The sequence below is a fragment of the Phasianus colchicus genome, chromosome 10 (assembly GCF_987193195.1).
Source record: "Phasianus colchicus chromosome 10, bPhaCol1.hap1.1, whole genome shotgun sequence".
Classification (NCBI taxonomy): Eukaryota; Metazoa; Chordata; class Aves; order Galliformes; family Phasianidae; genus Phasianus; species Phasianus colchicus.
The window spans coordinates 10,287,892-10,310,144 of NC_143445.1; the positions used below are offsets into that span (position 1 = coordinate 10,287,892).

The 22,253-nt window shown below is 40.9% G+C and overlaps 2 protein-coding genes across 2 annotated transcripts; both read right to left on the bottom strand.

Annotated features, from left to right (window-relative positions):
• Positions 1-1,212: 1,212 nt before the first annotated feature.
• LOC116230907 (thiamine transporter 2-like) lies at positions 1,213-12,246 on the bottom strand. Its single transcript, XM_090147286.1, has 6 exons — positions 11,432-12,246; positions 9,493-9,645; positions 5,789-6,605; positions 4,010-4,202; positions 3,370-3,511; positions 1,213-2,622 (listed from the first exon to the last, which is right to left on the bottom strand). The coding sequence occupies exons 1-6, from the start codon at positions 11,432-11,434 to the stop codon at positions 2,500-2,502; spliced, it is 1,431 nt and encodes a 476-aa protein (XP_090003412.1). The 5' UTR covers positions 11,435-12,246; the 3' UTR covers positions 1,213-2,499.
• Positions 12,247-12,839: 593 nt separating this feature from the next.
• On the bottom strand, positions 12,840-21,936 carry LOC116230811 (thiamine transporter 2-like). Its single transcript, XM_090147288.1, has 7 exons — positions 21,530-21,936; positions 19,052-19,094; positions 18,738-18,920; positions 17,593-18,409; positions 15,961-16,153; positions 14,656-14,797; positions 12,840-13,425 (listed from the first exon to the last, which is right to left on the bottom strand). Exons 3-7 carry the CDS (start codon positions 18,885-18,887, stop codon positions 13,246-13,248), a joined length of 1,482 nt encoding a protein of 493 aa, XP_090003414.1. The 5' UTR covers positions 18,888-18,920; positions 19,052-19,094; positions 21,530-21,936; the 3' UTR covers positions 12,840-13,245.
• Between the last annotated feature and the right edge of the window lie 317 nt (positions 21,937-22,253).

Genomic DNA, 22,253 nt, shown 5'->3' on the forward strand with positions numbered 1-22,253 from the left:
AATAAACAAGATCAAATTATTAGAGATTTTTGAGAAAGAGTGTGTGAGCTGATTGAAATAAATGGGAGAATTCCTCAAGGTAAGAAACTTTTTGTAGTCATCTGCTTGAGTAGAGATGTGCTTGTCTTCTGGGGAACTGGCAGATATGATCACTGCCTGTGAAAATGCTCTTCATATGCCAGTGTTTCTGACTAGTGTTGCCTATGTGTGGGGAATGGTAATTTCCATGTGTTATTTTTTTTTTAAGTTTTAGGACAGTGGATATAATAAGTTGCTTATAGGTAGTATTCTTTGCTTAAAGGTCTGTTCTGGCCTGTTGATGCATTTGATGTTAAAAGACTTGAAGTCTTCCTTTTTCTTCTGACAAGGACTGATGGATGGAATATGGTGCATTGAGTAATTCTCTTTGAGTGAGTTCATTAAACAAATTCCCAACAGTTGACTGTTTTCATGGTGCTAGCAGTGCTTCACTGCTTTTAGCATAATAACTAGACTTCTCTATTGTTGAGAATATTGGAATAATGTTGGAATAATAACACATGCATGCAGTAAAGAGTGGGCATCTGCAAGGACTTAGAGGGATCTGTGGAACGCTTAGATTTACTTACTGATGAGAACTGAACCAAATCAATCAAACGATCTTGTACTTCCTTCATCCAAATTGATTCATCTAAATGGATGTAACTAAGCTTTGGACAAGTGCTTGTCTCTGAACATTCTCTGTTGAAAGGAGAACTTCCTGGGTCATAAAGGGAAGCCCAAGCTGTTTTTAAAAAGTATGTTTTTAGAGGAATGAATTGTTATGGTTTTCTTCTGGTGAGCTGAATAGGGGAAATGTCTATTACTATTTGCTCTTAACTAATCTGTACTTTGTGGTAGAGGAACATAATGAAAACTGCTGCTATCTCATAGAAATGACTCCAAAGTACCTGTTTACTGAACGTAGTCAAAAGAAGTCACTGATAAGCTGTTGTTGTATCTAAACTTTTAATTGTTTTTATTTAAGACTGCCTTGTATTGGAATTGAAGTATCTGCCAATGGCTTCCTTAAAAATACGAAGTTAGTTTAGGAGATTTTTTTGCTTCCAAAGATAAGTTTTATGAAAACCTCCATGAACCATACATAATGAAGGTGTGTGCTGACTGTTTAAGCTATGAGCTCTTTATCAAGACAGACCTTTAAAAGGGAAAGCCAGTGTATGAGTACAAGACATCTTCAACAGATTCACAGTCCTGCTGTCACTGCATCTGGAACATTTTCTGAACAAAATGGCATTTTTCTTGATGCCACAACTTTAGATATAGAAGGGATTCATTGTCTGTGGAACCTGAAGTGAATGTGTTTGGTCATTTGTGAGAATGTATTAATCCATTGTTGAACATACAGTGGTAGCATCTTTGTAGGCTGAGGTGGAGTGAGGAAAGGTTGATTATTATTTGTATTAACTTGCTTTAAAAATTCATGTCAGAACTTCCAGTTGAAAAAGTGCAAGTGTCCAAAAAGTTTGTGGCAACCTGTCTTACAGATCTGTGTGCTGCTGTAGGACAGTTGCTTCTTTAGGCTCCCCAGGAACGTTTGAATGCCTTGTATCTAAGAGTAAATAAAATTAATTATTAATTAAAATATTCAGCAAAAGTGAAAGTTCTCTGATGTTCTATAAGCTCTGCCACTGAGAGATTCAAGTATCTGTATGCAATTTTCTCCTATTGTGTTCATAAAATCACAGGATGGCTTAGGTTGGAAAGGGCCTTAAAGATCATGGAGGTTCAACCCCATACTGTGTGCTGGCTGTCCTCCACCAGCTCAGGCTGCCCAGAACCCCATCCAGCCTGGCCTTGAGCATCTCCAGGGATCAGGGTATCCACATCTTCTCTGACAGTGCCTCACTGCCTTTTGAGTAAACTTATTCCTAACGTGTAATCTAAATCTCTGCTCTCTCAATAGTTGAAAGCTGTTCCCCATTGTTCTATTACTATCAGACCATGTAAAAAGTCAGTCCCTTTCCAGCTTTTAAGCTCCATTCAACTACAATGAGATCTTCTCTTCTTCAAGCCCAAGCTTTTTTTTGTAGGACAGGTGCTCCAGACCTCTGGTCATCTTCATGGTTGTCCTCTGGGCCTGTTCTAGGAGCTCCACGTCTTTCTTGTGGGGCTCCAGACCTCTATGCAGTACATCAGGTGGGCCTCATGAGGGCAGAGTAGAGGGAGACAATCCATCAAACAAAAATACAAGTTTTTACATCAGGACTGCATAACTGAATTTGAGTTGAAATGGAAGATTGAGGATTGTTTGGTATTAGAACTTACTGGTGAAGGAAACCAGGAAAATGCATCTTCCTGTTTAAGAAGCTCTTTATGTTGGAGGCTCATAAGTCTGGTTGGTTGTGTGACAGGCACAGGTTTAGTTGAGCATGAAGTTTCCCCTAGTTAATTGTTTAGATGATGCAGTCTTCTGAAGTGTTGCTTGCAGTCATTCTTTTCATCTTTTTGCAACATTCCTTAATGACCAGTGGGCTCACCAGCCATGCTGGTATTTCTGCATTTCATGGAGATAATGGTGTATATGCTTCTGATCAGGAAAATTCCAGCTATGAACGTAAAGTAGCTGCTGTAAATGAGAAACTGAGAAATGGGGAGAAAATGAAGAATATCAAGAACTGTTTTCTTTTGTTGTTGTTGGGTAATAACTTAAGGGGTGACCCTGTGCTACCTTCTTCCCCTTCCTGCCACCCATGCTCCTGAATGATCTCATCTTGAAATGATGATAGTCCACCTGCTTGACCTCATTCATTAGAGTCTGCTGTTACAAAGGGAGGAGGAGAGAATACTTTGTTAGTTACTTCTCATCTGTGCCTCAGAAATGGAGAAGGGCCACTACCCTGTACTTTCTAGCTCTTTTCTGAGAAGATGAAAGCTAGGGACTTGGACCTTATGAGTGTGTGTATAAACTCTGAGTTTGTAGAGCAGAAAATCTCAATTTTCAGAACTGATGTAACTTGAAAGTGTATCCAACTTAAAATTAACCTAGTAATAAAGCTCCATGAATTATTTTTTCAGGTTGGTTCCTGCTTCTGTTTAGGGTGTTTTTATAATGGACTTGTCAGTAGTAAGCCTGAGAACTGAGTAATAGGTGGTATTCTTTCCTTTCTGCTCTAGGAAAATGTTCTTGAAGTTATGACTGAAATGCAACACTAATGGGAGTAGAGGACAGGGAGACAGTAGCATCTAATACCAGTTCACTGTCTATGAAGTGGGTAACTGCTCTAAGCGAACCCATCTACTAATATCTTCCAAGAGTCCAAACTTCTATTAGAACTTTCTTTTGGAGGAGTGCAGGAATATGAGAGAAGTGTGAGTGATTTGGCTTACCTGGGTGCTGATACCCAGTCCCAGACCGTTTGGATCCACTACAACAATAGTTAAAATTGTCTGGATCACCAGTGCAATGAAGTTGTTGAAGCCAAACATCAAAGCATAACGCTCCATGCTAAGATTAACAGCGATCTGGAACCTGAAAATGAATGTACGGCTTAATTGAGCTACGGTGAACCTTGTATGCTTGCAGGTTATGGGAGAAAATTTGGGAATTGTTTCATGTGTACAATGGAGTCATGACAGGAAAAAGCTATTAAGTTTTTAACATGTTCATTTTGGCAAAATTTTTTCTCCCTCTATTTGTCACACAATTATGCATCCTAATTACCTAATTTGAGTGGATATTTTTGCTAAGTGAGGAGCTGTGTATGTTTGCTTGATTGTTGAAAGACAACTTGCACATAAAGCATTGGACAGCTAAATGCAGCAGAAGGAACTTATTTGGAATAAGCTGTTGTAATGATTGAGTTGTACTTCTAAGCGTGATTTCATGTGAGCTGGAAACAATGTTTTCCTATCATTACCTATTTAAAAATCCTATTTCAGTGGGAACTTATTTACTCTATTAATGTGAAAGTATGATATTTTTACTGATCTGAATCAACTTGACTGAACAGTTGTGCATTATACTTACGTTGCTATTGTTATAAGGAGCATATAACATGCCTTAAATGCAAGGTAACCAGCGTAACATGCCCAGATGTTGTCAATAAAGTACATGAGAAACAGAGAACCAGCATCCATTGCAGAGAAAATTCCCAAAGCCAGTTCTCCAGTAAGATCCCAGTTTACTTTGACATATCCAACTGCCATGGATGTTGCTGAGCCTAAACATAAAAATAATAAATATTACTGTCCTTCTAGAGTTATGGCATAACTGTGCAAATCAACCATGCTCAGAGCTCTTGAGCCCTTTTCTTAGGGCCCAATGGGCTTTGATAATGGAGTGGGTTCTATCTATTTTCTACAAGTGTTGTATAAGTCTTCTAAGTTTTCTTTTTTTTTTGTAGCTTATAGAGCTTTCTCAAGCTGAAGTACTCTGCGAAAGTGCCTCATGTTGAGAGCTGGAGGCAGCAGTTTATGGTGTATTGTTCCATTTTTGACAACTGAGAGTAAGGACAACCTCACCAAGCACTTTCTGTTAAAATCTGCATAGTGGAGTTCATTGCATGAAGATCTATACATGAATTGGAAAATCTGTTGCATTCCTTCATACTTTGAGGCATAGCTTCATTTTCTGTTGGAAAAAACTCATTAGTTGTCAACCCTTTATTGATAATTGTGTATATCAAAAGCCCTTATTTTGAGTGCAATAGGAAGCAACTTAAGCTCCACATCTGATCTAGGCACGTTATACAGCTGTGAGACTTAACAGTTCACAGGGTACTACTGGCTGCCCAGATGTTTTCAGGCAGGACTCATCGACTTCATTTGCTGACAGTATATATTCTTCAGCATAATTAAAAAGTCATAGTAGGTCTCCTCCTTTGGTTCATAACTACTATAACCAGAGGTTCCTGTTAATGTTAAATGATTTCTGTACTTTGATTTAGTATCAAGTCCTACAGGATACAAAAGCATCTTTTGGGAATGCTGCTCAAACCAGTCGTCTTGAAGGTTTGGAAGCTTCAGCAAAATTTGGTATAAATATACTGGCAGTTCCATGTAGAAGCCTGAGATAAGGCTGTTGGTGTGAAGGAGATGTAATTGTGTAGATGTGAGCTTGGGAGTGAGGCTCCAATTGTACTGCTCAGTAATTTAAATGAAATTGCACTTTGAAGTTGCCACAAAACAGAAGGCACACAGGTAAAGAGGAATGTCATTTGGATGAGTCAAGTAGTAGCAGGAGAATCAGAATAGCTGAGGCTGGAGGACTCTGGAGATTGCTTTGGTACTGCACAGAGCAGGGTCAATTTCAGCAAGCTGCTCAGGATACATCAGGGTTTTGAATGATGGAGACTCCTCCAGTGCTTTGGGCAAATTGCTTCAGTGTTCAGTCAGTTCTAGAATTCTTATTTATTTATTCTTCTTATTTAGTCTTTGGGCTTTGTGGGAAAGAGTCTGGCTCAACTCTTCTTAGTTCCCTCTTCAGTTATTTATGTGAATTAATAAGATCCCGTGTCTTACTGCTAAACAATTACAGCTCTCACCTTCTCTCTGCATGTCACAGCTGGAGATGAACTCATTGATCAGAATATGGATGCAGTCACAAAATGTTTGTCTAGGATCACTCACCTTGAAATGTTTAGTCTGCTATTGAAACACTTCCTAGTGCAGTTTCTGTTAATATACTTCAATTTTTACACTATGTCCTCTGACCTTGATCCTCACAGGAAATAGGCACCAAAGACATTACTGAAGGATGCTATCAGGACGGGACAAATTAGAAGTAGTTGCTAGTGTTTTTACTTACCTAAAAATGTTGCCACTGCTTCAACAGCTCCATTGTACACTGCAGAGCTGTGGGAAGGAGCTCGGAAGTCCCACAGCACTTGGATGTAGTTCAAAATCTGGTTATAGCCTGCTGTAGCCAAAGCCCACCACAGGGACCAGTAAAGAAGCTTCCTAGAGCTGTAGCAATCCTTCAGGTCCTTGCCCAGCTGCACCAGGACTCTCAGCACGTGGTGCTGGGGCTCGGGCTGCTGAGCCTGCTGCGCTGGGTTCAGTCCCGTGTCAGCAGCTGCACAGTCCCGGTCCTCTTGGCAGCTCAATGACGTGTTGGAACTGAGCCCAGCCACAACTCTGTCTGGTTGTGGGAGGGTTTCTGAGCTGCCTTTCCTATGGAAGAACATGCTCTTTTGAGGCATTGGGAGGAGAAAGGAGCACACGAAGGCCAGGGACACGGAAGCCAGAGTAATGGCATTGAGGTGAAAGTAGGATACGTCTGCTAAGGAAACCAGGAGCTGTCCCAGCACGGCAGCAAGGGTGGCTGCAATGAGAGTGATACTCCTGCAATAGCTTGTCACTCTCTGATAGTGATCAGTGCTGACGATGCTGTAGATGTAGGCGTAGTAGGCAACCTCAGTGGCTGTCACCATCCCGTAGAAGAATTCCATCACCTGCATGGCCACCAGCCCGGGTGCAAAGAGGAGCAGGAGCCACGTGACAATGAAGCTGATGCCCTGGAGGAGGAGGATGGGCTTGTAGCGCACGTAGTCAGTGATCAGGAAGACGGGGACGAGGAGCGCGAGGTAGGAGTATGTCCACACTGGGAAAACCTGATTGGTAACCTAGAAGAACTGTGCTTGCGTCAGAGCAAAATCTATCTTGCATCAGATTCCATTCCCTGCAGTAACTGAAAATTAGTACCCATTCAGTTTCAAGTTTTGCTTGAATTGTATACCTCTGATCACCTCTCCTCTAATTTAAAAAAAAAAAAAAAAAAACCACATTCCTTTTGATGATGCTTTATTTGAGTAAGTTTCAGTTGGTGTTCTATGCATTGATGGCCTGAAAATAAATTGTGTGTGTGTCATCGCAGTGGTGGTGGTGCCCTGCTGAGCAGCCTGGCCCCTCAGCAGCACCCCAACAACAGTGTGCTGTGAACCCTGTCTGGGCTGGACCCGGGACATGGGGTACTACAGTGCCAGTTCAAATAATGGCAAGTAAATTCATGGATTTTGATACATAGGATAAACATAGTTCTGTGGATGGCAAAATATATGTGGCCATGCTTTCCATTTTAATCAAGGAATTTCACAGGAAGTTTCAAGATTATAGGGAAAAAAAAGCCATCAATTTTTTTTTTTCCATTTGCTACTCCTTTTTCAATCAACATAAATGTTATTTGTGAATTTTCAAATGGAATCTATAGAGAGACAGTGAAAAATTTTGAAGGATGAAGCACAGGAACAGTCAAATTTCATAAAAAAAAAAAATCTCTGCTGAAGACCTGGAGAATTTACTAAGAGATGCAGCCATTGCCATTGAAACTAAAGCATCAGTCTGGTTCACAAAGATAAGGTCTAAAATTCCACTCATTTTATGGTTTTGGGTTTTTTTTAGGTATTGTAATAAAAAAAAAAATAGAAAATGTATCTTAATTTTTTTTATTTTACATACAATAACAATATTATATATTGCATGAGGACCATTGTGTAAGTAATGCCTCCTATGTTATGGTGGTGGCCCATGATGTCAGAGGTGGATATTGGAGGGATGGCAGTAGAAGTTGAACCTTGCCAACAATGGTGGCAGAGGGGCGGTCTGAAAGAATGGCATCTGATGTGGAAGTGTGTGACGTAGCACAAAGATTTGCCACTGAATTCCTCCATGTAGAAACTATGGTACCCAGTGACATTCATGGACACTTGCTGAATGTGTATGGAGGCCTGGCAGTGGGTGGTGCATTACAGCAGCGGTGACAACAGCAGTGGGTCATCTCCACTGGTGCAGATTTTTTAGAAGCACAGCATGTGGGCTCTTGTTCCTTGCTGACCAAAAAAAAAAAAAGTACAGCGGATGGTGGTGACTGTATGGAAAAAGAGTGTTTTGTAAATGAGAATTTACAAAATTCAAACCCTATCACACAGTGTTATTGTGCTGTCTGTATCTGTTGTATTTTCCATGGAAATAAATAAGAGGCATTGCTTTTGGAGCTACTAATGTATATGGAGCCTAAGATGATTTCTATTCACTCAGTGCAGCCAAGGCAAGCCAAAAGATTGGACACCCATGGAATAACGGAAAGAGCAAGTCTGTACTGTCAATTCTGAGTAGATTGTTGATGAGATCAGAAGTAGGTATCCTATCAGGACCTCTCTTACATGAAATACATAGATAATTTCCCTTTATGGTTCAGAAGGAAATAATAATACCTCCCCAGGAGAACAAACAAACAAATTACTCTCTACTCCACAAAAAAAGTCATTTTTCAGAAAAAAATCTGGTCTTTGTGCTATGCTAACACTGCCTTAACATTTGCAAGGGCAAGTCAGGAATGGCTGTTCTTCATACTTGCAGTATGTGGGTGTATGAAGCTTGTGTTTTCTAATTATATCATTAAATTCATGACTCACTTGTTAACTATGTCCTCTTCTGTTACAAAGTGTGCTCTAGAAACATGCTTTAAAGAACAACAAAAAAAAGTAAATAGAAAAAAAAATAATTAAAAATACTTTAAAATGTGAATCTGTCTTGTATAGATAAATATGCAGCCTTGTAATATAGATCACTCTGAAGATATTGCTTTGTATTTATTACCATGGAAACCACAACAGATACAGGCAGCACAATAACACTATTTGATAGGGAAAGTTCTCAGCTACAAAATTCTATTTTTCCACATAGTCACCACCATTTGCTGTACTTTTTTTGTCAGCAAGGAGCCTGCATGCTGTGCTTGTAAAAATCTGCACCAGTGGAGTTGACCCACTGCTGTTGTAAGCACTGCTTGAAATGCACCACCCAGCGCCTCACTGTGCTCGCATTCACTGTTGTGTCTCCGTACACGTTGAGCAAGAGTCCATGAATGTCAGTGGGTGTAATTCATTCCACGTGGAGGGATTCATTGGCACCCCTTTGTTTCACACATGCTTCCATGTCAGACACTGTTCTTTCAGACTGCCCCTCTGCTGCCATCTGTCACACAGCAACAAAATGTAAAGGGATATTGGTGGGAAGGTTTAACTGCTGTACCACCACCATCTGCTTCTGATGTTGTGGAGCAACCTAATAATAAGACAGGAGGCGTTACTTTTGGAGCAGACCTTGTAGGTAATAATCTGACAGCTCATCAGTCAAAGTCTGTTTCTGTTTTCTCTCCAAAACTACTTCACTGTTAATGTAACTAGTGCCACAATAAGAGTAAATAGGTCTGTGTTGCTCCTCCTGGGTTTCTCTTGGGAGAGGGGATCTGGTTGACCTGATTTTGCTGAAAGAATCCATTTATTCAAACAACATCCAAATTTGGCTTTAAATACCAGGAATGTTGGAACTTCAAAATGTTTACCTCCTTGAAAAGAGGAGAACCCTTATCCTTCTCCAGCACGATCTTAAATGTGAATTTTTATACAAAATATACATGTTTTGCTGAACGCTTTGTCTCCCTTTACAGCAATAACCAAAGGCTTACTGCCTTAGACACTTCAATTATTACTTCAGAGAACAGTTACATACCTGCTCAACTGTTAGGTTTTTGTCTGGTCCGGTTAGGTAAGGTGTGAGAAAAGATTCTGAAGGTCTCATTGTGGAGAAAAACCCATTCACACAGATGATGAGCGTGGGATAAATCCAACTGCTGCATATGGCTCCTTTCCAGCAATCCATAACCTGTGTAAGAATGTAGTGAAAAAGCAAACGCACCAGAAATTTGTCAAGAAACTGTTCACAATTGGTAAATTGAAAGTTTACTTTTTAACCGACCACACTCTCACCAGTGTTTCTTTCCCTACGCTTCTCCTAATCACAAACAGTTGTAAATTAACAGCTCGGATCAAGGTGCACTTGTGGTGGGACTTCAGCCTCTGTTATGTCAAAGGTTGTTCAGTGGTGTACGTAGAATTGAGGAGATGCATCTCAGTGGAAGAATCAAGTTCCATTCCAGTCTCATTCCTGAATAAATGGCTGAGCAAAGCGTTAGATTCTCAGTGTGCTCAGGGAGGCTGTCTGTCTGAGAGTCAAGTGGAACAACTGAAGTGCAAGTGTTTTGCAGACAATAAAAGCCCCCTTATAGCATGCTATGAGCTCTGTCTTAACATTGAAAATACTTAGTCTAAATAGTATATTAAGGTAGCATTGCTGCGACCTCAGAGGAAGGTTACAAAAACCAACCCTAAATTCAGATCTTGATTTCCAATAACAGGTGAGTGTTTGGAGAAGGCAGGCCTGTTCTCTCTTTTTGTGTTTCCTGCACTTTACAAAAAGCTTCTGAAAAATGAAATTAAGTGTGGAGAAAACGCTGCTGGGTGGTCCATCACCTGGCTGGCTGAAAGGTGGCTGCTGGCCAGGATTTCTCTGCTAGCCCACGCCATGCTTGCCTAATACCTCCTGGCTTTGAATGAAACTATGCAATTTTCTTGCTGTTTTGTTTTCCAGAATGGGCCTTACCAGCTTGACTGTATCTTAATGGAAAACTTGTCCCCCAACCTGGTGGTGCTTCAAGGGCAGTTGGTGCTGCTCTTAGATGGGGCTGTTGCTTGGGATAGCAATGGTTATGTGGAATCCTTAGAGGCATGCTTAGAGGAGAGATGAGTCCCTCATGATAAGCTCAGCTGCAAGGGGAGGTGGAAGCCTCAATTATGGCTTCTTCAAATCATGTGTGTCGTACATGAACACACAGCAGCACACGTGCATCTCAGTCGTTTGGATGAAACAAGTAAGTGATTGCTGGATCAACACTGTCTTGCTGCTAAAAACTCAGGATAACATGAGGCTTTACCTTTGTGTTGCTGATTATGATTCTGTTGTCATTCCTAACACTCCTAAGAGCTTCCCTATCCGTTCCCCTCTCAAATATTCCTCCAAACTCCCAACCCCAGAATCTTTTTTGGAAATTCTAGAGGACAGGAATGTAAGTGTATAAAAGTCTTGTCTGTTTTCTGAAGACAGTGCTCTCTATAACTAAAAGCTACATATACTAATCTTGTCTTGAAGATGAAAAACTTAACATGAGCCAGCAGTGTGCCCTTGCAGCTCAGAAGGCAAATGGGATCCTGGGCTCCATCAAAAGAGGGGTGGCCAGCAGGGACAGGGAGGTGATTGTTCCCCTCTACTCTGCTCTTGTAAGGCCCCATCTGGAATACTGCGTCCAAGTGTGAAGCCCTCAGTACAAAAAAGATAGGGAGCTGTTGGAGAGGGTCCAGAGGAGGGCCACAAAGATGATCAGGGGACTGGAGCACCTCCCCTATGAAGACAGGTTGAGGGAGCTGGGCTTGTTCAGCCTGGAGAAAAGAAGGCTGCGGGGTGACCTCATTGCAGCATTTCAGTACTTAAAGGGAGTCTACAAACAGGAGGGGAATCAACTCTTTGAAAGGGTAGATAACTGCAGGATGAGGGGAAATGGTTTTAAGTTGAGGGAGGGGAGATTTAGGTTGGACGTCAGGGGGAAATTCTTTACCATGAGAGTGGTGAGGTGCTGGAACAGGCTGCCCAGAGAGGTTGTGGATGCCCCGTCCCTGGAAGTGTTCAAGGCCAGATTGGATGGGGCCCTGGGCAGCCTGGTCTAGCATTAAATGTGGAGGTTGGTGGCCCTGCCATGTGGCAGGAGTTTGAAGATTCATGATCCTTGAGGTCCCTTCCTACCCTGGCCATTCTGTGATTCTATTTGCTTGGTTCCTTTACTCCTTAGTGGCAGTACATGGAAGATGGCGAGCTGTGAGCAATTCAAAACAGAGGAACTTTTAATGTTATTTATACCAGTTGTTTTTTTTTCTAGCTCCTTTTCTGAAGTTTACTACTGTTAATATATTTTTACGTAACAGCAAAGTTTGGCATGTTGCCAATCCCTTTCCTTTTACCAGATGCAGGGAGATATTTAACTTTTTGTACCAAAGACAGCTTGAGGAAATACCGAGTTCCTTTTTTCCACATACGCAGTTCTGTAGTAACAAGATACTGTTTAGCAGAGAATAAGTACATCTCCTTCTTTTATGCTGCATTGGTTAAAATGTTCTACTTAAAGCCACTTTGCAACTGGGGATATAGAAACAATGCACAGCACTAAACAAATGGACTAGAAAAAAGCTGTCTTCATTTGGTTAAGTCCCACTGATTTTCTTGAGACTTGAAGCAAACTTCTTTCCTGCCCCCTCTCACTCCTGGATAGTTTGCTGGTTGCAGGGGATGCCCAGTCTATGAAAAGCATAAATGTTTGTACACATGGTATCTTGTCTCTTCACAAGAAAAATATTCTGCAAATGCTAAGTATTTTCTATTTTTATTAGTTAGATGTAGGTATTGCAAGCTTGAAGCAAACTGCAGTACAGAAATAACTTTAACATGTGGATATATTTTTGTATCAAACTAAGTATTTAATATGCAAACTCATTTATAATCCCTCTTTTCTGCCTCTATTCTGCATTCTCCCCTACAAGAACAGGCTGAGAGACCTGGGTCTGTTCAGCCTTGAGAAAAGACTCAGAGGGGATCTTATCAATGTTTATAAATATCTTAAGTGTGGAAGTCAAAGGGACACGGCCAACCTTCAGTGGTCTGTGGGGATCTGAATCCAAATTTTTTTTACCCTTCCATGCTGAGATCGCTGTGAATTCAGTGCACCGTGTAGGTTGCTGCTTTCAGACAAGGATAATACAACAACTGTGGCATTGCAGAGTTTTGACGGACCTTCAGATAGGTTGTGCAAACTCTGCCTTTCAGCTTTTATGTGCACAAGGCCTGCTTCAGTAGTGGGCTTTTAAATTCTAAGGGAGTCATCTACCGCTGAACTGTCTGTATTTGGGTAGGAGAGAGTATAATGATGCAATATCTTCCTCCTCAGCTCAGAGCAAGGTACATGCAAAGGGCAGAAGTAGAGAATAGGCGCACATACACTCATGAGCAAGTGTGCATAGAAGCAGCTTGGTAACACTGGTTGCAAGAACTAGACAAGCAAGCAGAGTGAACTCCGATCTTTTCAGTTGTGCGCAGCATAATGCCAAGGTGGTTGCTGTGCTTTTCTTTATGTATAAACTACTGCTATCAAGCTATTTATAAGAAAATAAATAAGAATCTGAAGTAACTTATCTTTTATTCTTGGTACAGTGCCATTATGTTGATCTTAAGCTGGCATATGTTGCAAGGAAGTGCTGCAGTGATTCAGCGTAGCTTTTTGGGGTTGCGTTGTAAGTTCCTCTTGCATCGTGGTTCCCTGTGTGCTGCAGCAGGAGCTCCTCTCCCATGAGGGCTGGGCCACGTGAGCAGTCTGCCCAACTCTTACAGCCGTGTCGCACAGCCAGTTACAGTCTGTTCTTTTGATTCATGTTCAGTGAGGTTCTGAGGCTCTTTCCAAAATCTCACTGTTTTCCTGTTGCACTTTCTTGAGACAAGCAAGCAAATACTTCTGATCAAGAAAATCCCAGCTATGACTGAAAAGTAGCTACCATAAATTAAAAACTAGAGGAAAAAAGAAAAAAAAGAAAAAAAGAAAAATTGATGAAAAACACATGGTTGAGAAGCACTGCTTCTCCTGAAAACAGACACAATTTTGTTTACCTATGTTCTGACATAGTTTCAATGTTTGAACTTTTTGCTTTGTCATTAAGTGAAATCTCAAGCTTTTCCAGAAGGCAGTACTTTGAAGAATGGAGAACTGCCACGTTGTTCCCAATCCTTATGCTTCCTATTAAACATCAGAGGGGGGAAGGGATAGGAACAGGATTTTTTTTTTATATTATTGTGAAATGTAGAGACAGCATGTCCATTACTCACACAGTAATGAATCATGCAAGTGAAGAGTCCAAGTTTGTCCTTTTCCTGCTCTTACTCGCACATTTCACTGAGATCACCACACTGGGTTCAGTAAATGTAATACGAATTTGAATCAGTATTTCCAACAACAGCGGCCTATTTATGAAGTCTGTTTATGAAGTCTGTGGGTGTTCCTGTCCTTAATCTTCAAGACCTAATCTTTAATCTTTCATTTAATCTTTCATTTATCCAAGTAACTTTTGCTATCTCCATGGAGAACATTTGGATAGTTTTAATTTTCTTCAAATCCATGGGAGCAGGAAGTTGCCTCAGCTTCTCGGATGCCAACTGAGAAAATGCTGAAGTTGGTAAGTTTCAACTGACTGTCGTGAATGGAATTAGTCTGATTGAAGTTGTGGACATTGATGTGGGAGAGGATATCCCACGCCAGATTGAATGACCAAACCACGGGTAGCAAGGCATTATTCATCTTGAGATATCAATCAGGTTTACTCTTGAGCTGCAATTAGAAGGCAAGTGTCCTTGAACTGAAGTAATTTCAATAATCCGTGCTGTCTCATGGTCTTGAGGTCCCCTGACAGTGTGGGATTATGTTGATTCAACATCTGAGAACCAGCCTAATTTTTTGGGCAGAGGATGTTATTCAATGCCCTATGAATTAGCAAAAGTTAGTGAGGTATGAGGGTCAAGTTATTTAAGGTGTGGAGTCATCACCTTTAGAAAGTTGTTTCTCATCATTAGAAATCTTAAATGCTGCATTAAAAGGCAAATAGGAAGGCTAACACCAGATGTGCTGCCTTGATTTCTATAGAAGAAAGGGAAATAAATTATTCTTTGCATTACAGTTTCTTTTTGTAAACTTCTGAAGATGAATTGGCTGAATAATGAAAGGGAAGCAAGTTAACAAGCACATACTTGAGTCACGATGTCCAGTCCCAGGCCTTTTGAGTCCACAGCAACTACTGTAAGGATGGTCTGAATCACCAGTGCAATGAAGTTGTTCAGTCCAAACATCAAAGCATAGCGCTCCATGCTCAGGTTGACTGCGATCTGGAACCTATGGTGACATAGGCAGGTGCTGAGGTTTCACCCAGCGTGCAGCTCAGCACCAAGCAGTTGTGTGCTCTTTCCTCCTCCCCCAGTGGGATGGGGGGAGAGAATCAGGAGGGAAAAATTAGAACTCACAGGTTGAGATAGAGACTATTCATTAAGGCAAGAAAGAGAAATAATGTAATGGTAATAGTTATATCTTGAAACCATTTTTTCTGATGTAAATCTTGTTTTGGCAACAGTCTTTCATAGCAATATTTACCTCCCAAGTTTTTATCTGAACAAATATCCCTGCAGAATGCTTTGAACTAATTTTTCGCAGCTTTTTGATGGAAGTTTTTATTTTTTCTATAGAATATGTTGAAGTAGTTCAGGTGTGTTCTACTATAATATACTAAAAATCCACCAAAATATAAGTGGAGGGTTTAATTGACTTTGTTAAAGATGAGTATTGTTTTGTCATGTCCTGTAGTTTTATCAGCTTTTTCTTTCTTTCTCATTTTTTTTAATTGACTGGATCATTATGGCTTTTGACACAAAGGTGCATTTGCTATTTGTTAAAGAAGTAGTATGGTAAAATGTTATGCTAAAGACTATCAATACAATAAATGGAGTAATAAAAATGTTTTGCGAATATTATATTTTCAGTTTCTGACAACAAAATAACTTGATCTCATTAGATGTCTTGTTTGAGTTTAAATGCCCCATGCTCTTTTATTTCATGTTTACATTGTAATATCATTGAGGATTATATATATCAGCAAAGTGGTCTGGACATAAGGGATTTTAGAATATGGTTTCCCAGATCTGCTTTTCCAAGATAGTTGTGCTGTCCCTCTGGTTCACTTTGCATCTATGCCAGTATATGTGCAAGGGGAAAGTAACTTATGCTTTGCTGTTATGGCCTTTAAGAGTAAATATACCCTATACTATGTTTAACTTCTGCATAGGCAATTGATGAGTGCTCTTTTAATAACTTTTCTTTATGTTTGTTTACAAGGATACTTAGACCATAAGTAGACACTTAAGTGTCCTTGTCTTTACCTGAACACTTGCATCTAGTACTAGATGAGAGTAAAATGAGGGATGAGTAAAATGAGGGATGCTCAAGGTAAACTTGAAGTATTGTAAGTATTATGCATGTCATGATAGGTGAGGGTTTATACTTACGTTGCTATTGTTATAAGGAGCATATAGCTTGCCTTGAAAATGAGGTAGCTGGCATAGCACACCCAGATATTGGTAGTAAAGTGCATGAGAAATAAAGAAACAGCATCTACTGTGGAGAAGATTCCTAATGCCAGTTCTCCAAGCAGGTCCCAGTTCATTTTCATATATGCTACTATGAAAGATGCTACTGAGCCTAGAAAATAAAGAGTAACAAGAAAGAAGCAAACATTACATCTGTTATATTGCCTACACCACTAAGGCTTGCCGCCCTCACCTACCAAAAGGCAGCATTGAATAATGAAGTAGATTAGTTCCAAAATTAGGCAGAAGGCTGGTTGTTTTTAGACAATAATTTGAAGTATCTGCTATTCTTTTCTTAGTGTTTTATTCCACTTCTTGGAGAAGCTGTTCTGTGTAAGGATTCATTATTTGTATGTACACAGCATGCGCTTCTAGGGAGAGATTTAGGAATGCTGTTTGGAGCTTGAGGAACAATTCTTCCATTTTCTATGAGCTTACGCTATAGACAAGCTAGCAAGGTCAATAGTTTAGGTCTGTGCAGCTCAATAAGGACACCCAAAAAAGGAGGACTTCTGTAAAATATCAAGTGAATATACTCAAGAAAAAAAAAAAAGAGATAAAGGGTAGGTGCTATTTGATCTTGGTGGGTTTCCTACAAAAACACGTCTATTTTGAAGGTAAGCCATCCAAATTACCATCTTATGGGATCTCATACAATTTAAAAACCTCTGCAATGAGAACTAAGCATTGCCATGAGAAGATGTATTCTTCATGGAGTAGGCACATAGGAGTTAAGTGTTTTTAGTGCATCATTCAGTTGGTCTAAGTTAGCTGCCTACCTTCATATGAGAGTAATTTTTAAACTTAGAAGTATTTGGTTCTCCTTAATGACAGTAAGGGTAGTGAATGGCCAGTTACAATGAAGATATATTTAAATTTTCTATTGGATCACGTCCCAATTACTTCTACAGCAGCACAATATGAATGTGAAATGCTGCCAAGTCATAATGGTATCCTCTTACGTTGCCTTTGGATAACGTTACTTTGCTTGTGCAGGGTGGACATCTGCTCCTGCTGCAAGAGTAATTGTTAACATCAGTACCACTGCGAACTGAGTAAGCACTTTTTCCTGTAAACCTCCATATCTTGAAATGACTGAAATTTTTTGCTTCCTGCTGTGCAAGAACATTTCACTAGAGACAACTCTTAATGAGAGGTGTACTCTCTTCGTGTGTAAAATATTTATGGAAAACTCATCTTTATGCTATTGCTATGGGAACTGTAGAGCTACTTGGTTGGCAGGGAGGCTGTGGAGAGAATAGAAAACAAAATTCAAAACCCTGTCAAAAGAGGCATGTGTGCCTTCAAATGAATGTAAGATTCATGGGATTTATGCTCTCTGCATACCAGTCGTATAAAGTTTGTTGCCGCAGTTGTATAGAATAATAGCTTTGCTCACATGTGCACTGTTCTGTACATCAGAAACAGCATTTTGAATGCACAACCTGTATACTGCTTTCCTGCAGCATCTGCAATGAAAAAGAACTGAAAAAATGTTCTAAAGTAAAACTTTTGAGGCAACCTTTGATTGATGCTTAGAATGTAACTTACTCAGGAATGTTGCCACTGCTTCAACAGCTCCATTGTACACTGCAGAGCTGTGAGATGGAGCTCGGAAATCCCACAGCACTTGGATGTAGTTCACAACTTGGTTAAAGCCTGCAGTAGCCAAAGCCCACCACAGGGACCAGTAAAGAAGCTTCCTAGAGCTGTAGCAATCCTTCAGGTCCTTGCCCAGCTGCACCAGGACTCTCAGCACGTGGTGCTGGGGCTCGGGCTGCTGAGCCTGCTGCGCTGGGTTCAGTCCCGTGTCAGCAGCTGCACAGTCCCGGTCCTCTTGGCAGCTCAATGACGTGTTGGAACTGAGCCCAGCCACAACTCTGTCTGGTTGTGGGAGGGTTTCTGAGCTGCCTTTCCTATGGAAGAACATGCTCTTTTGAGGCATTGGGAGGAGAAAGGAGCACACGAAGGCCAGGGACACGGAAGCCAGAGTAATGGCATTGAGGTGAAAGTAGGATACGTCTGCTAAGGAAACCAGGAGCTGTCCCAGCACGGCAGCAAGGGTGGCTGCAATGAGAGTGATACTCCTGCAATAGCTTGTCACCCTCTGATAGTGATCAGTGCTGACGACGCTGTAGATGTAGGCGTAGTAGGCAACCTCAGTGGCTGTCACCATCCCGTAGAAGAATTCCATCACCTGCATGGCCACCAGCCCGGGTGCAAAGAGGAGCAGGAGCCACGTGACAATGAAGCTGATGCCCTGGAGGAGGAGGATGGGCTTGTAGCGCACGTAGTCAGTGATCAGGAAGACGGGGACGAGGAGCGCGAGGTAGGAGTATGTCCACACTGGGAAAACCTGGTTGGTAACCTGGAAGTGAAGAAGTAGTCTAATTCTTCTTGGTGAAAATAAGTTCATTTATTTAAATTGATTTATAGAAGAGATGAAAAAATGTCATATATAGAAACAGTCTGTTCTGAAGCATCATGAGTCTGTTAAACAGAGTACTGAATCTCAAGTTTTACAAACCCTGTTTATGTGTATTTCATTTATGAAAATAAATGTATTTCATTTATTTATCTTTTTCATTTATGCCACCTGCAAACTGTAACCTGCCAAGGCTGTTTAAAACTTTGTGTAAAGTTCTACATTTAATTTCATGTTCTCAGTGGAACACAAAAAGCAGAGAAAATCATACCTCATCTATTGTCAGGTTTTTATCTGATCCAGTTAGGTAAGGGGTTAGAAAAGGCTCTGATGGCTTCATCATGTAGAAGAATCCATAGAGGCAGAGGATCAGGGTGGGAAAAGTCCAGGTGTCGCTTTCCTTATTTTTCCAGCAGCCCATGGCAAAGCTGGGGAGGAGGTTTCTTAGCTGGCACTGCCCAACACACAAAGATGTTTTATTATTCATTATATTTTCTGGTTTCTTGTGTTAAGTAGTGTTCTTTAAATGTTGGCATCTGGAAAACATCTTTCTTCACTCAAAAGTGAAAAGCTTTCTGTACATACCTCTGCTGTTTCTCTGTTGACAGTGTATAAAGATTTGGAAGATCTGTAAATGAGAGGCAAATTACACTGTCATTCATTCTGTACTGAGCAAGCTAACCACAGGAAAAGCTTTCCTAGATGAAGATAGCTGCTTACTGTGATTCTTTGACATCATGGCTGATCTCAACCGAGCACCTTGCTGAATAACAAACCTATTTTCTAATTTTGTAATCACTGGTTTTCTCCATTCCCTCCCCCCTGCCCCTCCACCCCAAGATGTTTGGCTTTCCTGTTATGGAGAACTGGAGCCCAGAAGGTCAGTCACTAACAAATACTGAAAAGATGTAAACCTAGATCCTCAGTTAGAAGTACTTAGATTTCATCAGTTTGGATGCAGGCCTCCAATGTTCACTCTATAAAAAAACATTTGTGGTTACTAAATATAGCAGTTAAAGTGAAATGAAGCAGATATTTCAGCTCTTTTCTCTAGCCGAGACTTAAGGAATAAATTAAATCTTGTTGCAACTTTGCTGGATAGAGCCCCAGAGAAATGAAAATGGGTATGATTTGGGAGCATGCAGAAGAAATGAGTACAGTGTAAGTTACATTCCATATTCATGTTGATCTAAACAATATTAGGAATCTAAACTTACGCAGTCTATCTTTTGGAGCCCTCTGTAGGGCTCCTGTTTCTAGATGCTATTTCTGTCGCTCTGTTTTCGATGTCATCTCTGTTTTTCTTCCTAACAATTTTTTTTCAGGCAAAATATTGTCTTCGTCTTAAAATAGAAGTATTTCGTGGGCACCATTTTCCTCAAAAATTAAGATTAAAAAAAAAAAAATGAGGAAGGTTTCTTCCAAAACAAATAAAAATATTTGTGCATGCGTTGACAGCGTCACTCCAGGCTGGCTGGGTGGAGGATCCTCTCATAGGGTACAAAAGTTAATTGGGGTGTGAAATGTAAAGTATGAGGTAGCAAGCATTTTACATCTTGTATAACTTCATATTACGACTTCAGATTTTCCTAATGATGCACATAGAAACAGTGCAAATCAAACAGAATTGGAATTATTTCATTTTATGCACAACTTCTGCATAAATGTTGCAAGATTTACAGCAGAAATTACAGCTGTATGTCAGCTCTGTAGTGTGGACCACTAGAGGGCAAGATGAGCCCAGCAAAGAAATTATGTGCTCAATAAAAATTTGCGATACATCCAGAGAATTCAATGAAAGACATTTCAAAAATTCTGAAAGACATTCCCTGTTGTTGGGGAGTTACTTGTGCTGTGAATGTGGATTTGGCAAGGACCATTTTGGGCTCTGCCTAAACTGGTCACTAAAACATCCTCCTACTCTTCTTTTCCGTAATAACCTTTAATGCCTTACAGCACCCTGGCCCCATATGGATGCTTCATGTGGCACACAAAGATTCTGAGACAGGCATCAGGAAGAGGGGCTGAAAAGCATTTCTAGCACTTCAATGCAGAGCATCAATAGAGGGTAGTTCTATGACTTACCCAGTTTGTATCTTTTCCTTTTTCAAACTAGATTCTCAAGTTCAATATGCCCGTCTCTTTTGACTCCTGGGTTTGTTCTATATCCAGTAGGCCACATGGAGTGAAAGTGTGGCAGATTTCATGGACCCTTCAAAATATCCCACATCTTCAGATGTGAGTGGGACATGGGCAGACTTCTGGGGAGTCCAGAGACTTCTGCATTTCCTGGGACTCAATGCTGTGACCTGCATGTCTGACACTGGCCGTTTGTGGTAAGGCAATAACATCTCATGCAGCAATCTCTGTGTTGAGCTGTATACAAGTAAATCTTCACGTGCACCCTGGTATGAGCATCCTTTCTTTTCCAACACATGCACGGTTCGGGGTTAGACGTAGTTTTTTTCTGCAGGCTTACTATTGGAGGCACCTTTGCATGACTACAGATACTTCAGATGAGAAGTTTCCCACTCGATTTAACAGATTTGCAGAGCCAGGAAGTGCTAGGGGCACTGTGTCCTGTGAGGACAGCCTGCTGTCCGTGGGGAGCAGGGGGTGAGTACCTCTCTCTTTGCAGCAGTGTGCACACTCACCTTGCACCCCAGAATCACAAAGAGCACTGCTGCAGCCCCAGCTTGGCTCTGCCAGCCACTGATACCATTGCTCCTTTCTGCATTCATAATCACAAACCTCTGACATCAAAATCTGTGTGTTCATGCTTAAGGCTCTCATTTATTCACCTCACAATCAATTTATCTTTTATAACTCTACGTTTTTCTTGAGTTTTGGAGAGTTGCTGAAAAGCTTTGGTGTGTAGCTGCAGAAAAACCACCTGTTTCTTGTTTTCCCAGTACACTCTGTCATTTCTTACTTGGCCACCAGCTCTTCCCCTACGCAGCCTAGCTTGGCCCTTCAGTTCCCCACCAAAGTAATCTCCTCCCCCTCCATCTTTCTTTCATCACTGTTGGATTTCTGATTTCCAAAGCTAGTATATAATCATACCTTGTGTGCTTGAGCCCCTCTTTTCTTGTTTCCACAGGAAAGGTCCCCTTTTGGGATCTACAGTCTTTCTTCAGCTGTCCTCTGTGAATTGCAGCTTCTGCACTCTATTTTGCTTCCTTGCTTGCCCTGTTCTAGTAGCTCAACTTGTTCTGAGGACACCACCTCTGAGGACACTTCCCGCTGGCTCACATTCAACATCCTTAAAGGAACAGACCAGATAATCCTGGCCTTTTCTTGCCCAAAGGCAGCAGAAAATTGAGACTGAAAATATGGTTTGGTGGTTGACTGAATGCAAAGCAAATAGCACTAATCCTCTTCCCGAAGATTTTCCTTTTTATCTGTTCCAAATGTTTAACAAAGACAGGGCACCAGAGCAGTCGCTCTTACTCACATGTTGCTAGAGTGCACATTTCCACCTGCACCACACAGGGTAGTGGCTGCTGGTAGCAGTATGGGATGGAACTGAGAGCTTTGTCATTCATCATTGTTCTGTGTCACTGGGAGTTTCATTCTTCTCACTGGCAATGCTTAAGTGGTGGCATACTGACGTGTTTGCATAAGGAAGGCCTGGAGCTCTTGTTAGAACATGCTATCAAAGTAGCCCGGAGTATGTAAAAGTTTTGAGATGAGTTTTTGTAATGACAAGGCAAACGTAATCTGCTTGTGGAGCCATGCTTTAGCTCCTCTTTTGTGGCTGGGAAAATACCACCTGAATTACAGTAGA

What these genes read in the sequence shown, in the direction of transcription:
- LOC116230907 (XM_090147286.1), bottom strand. An exon ending in AAAACCTAACAGTTGAGCAG is followed by an intron (nt 6,606 to 9,492) that starts GTATGTAACTGT and finishes CAGTTCTTCTAG; the next exon opens with GTTACCAATCAGGTTTTCCC. An exon ending in AGCAGTGGCAACATTTTTAG is followed by an intron (nt 4,203 to 5,788) that starts GTAAGTAAAAAC and finishes TTTTATGTTTAG; the next exon opens with GCTCAGCAACATCCATGGCA.
- LOC116230811 (XM_090147288.1), bottom strand. Translation starts at nt 18,887, where the DNA reads ATGGGCTGCTGGAAAAATAAGGAAAGCGACACCTGGACTTTTCCCACC. An exon ending in AGCAGTGGCAACATTCCTGA is followed by an intron (nt 16,154 to 17,592) that starts GTAAGTTACATT and finishes TTTATTTTCTAG; the next exon opens with GCTCAGTAGCATCTTTCATA. An exon ending in GACTGGACATCGTGACTCAA is followed by an intron (nt 13,426 to 14,655) that starts GTATGTGCTTGT and finishes TTTTTCCTCTAG; the next exon opens with TTTTTAATTTATGGTAGCTA.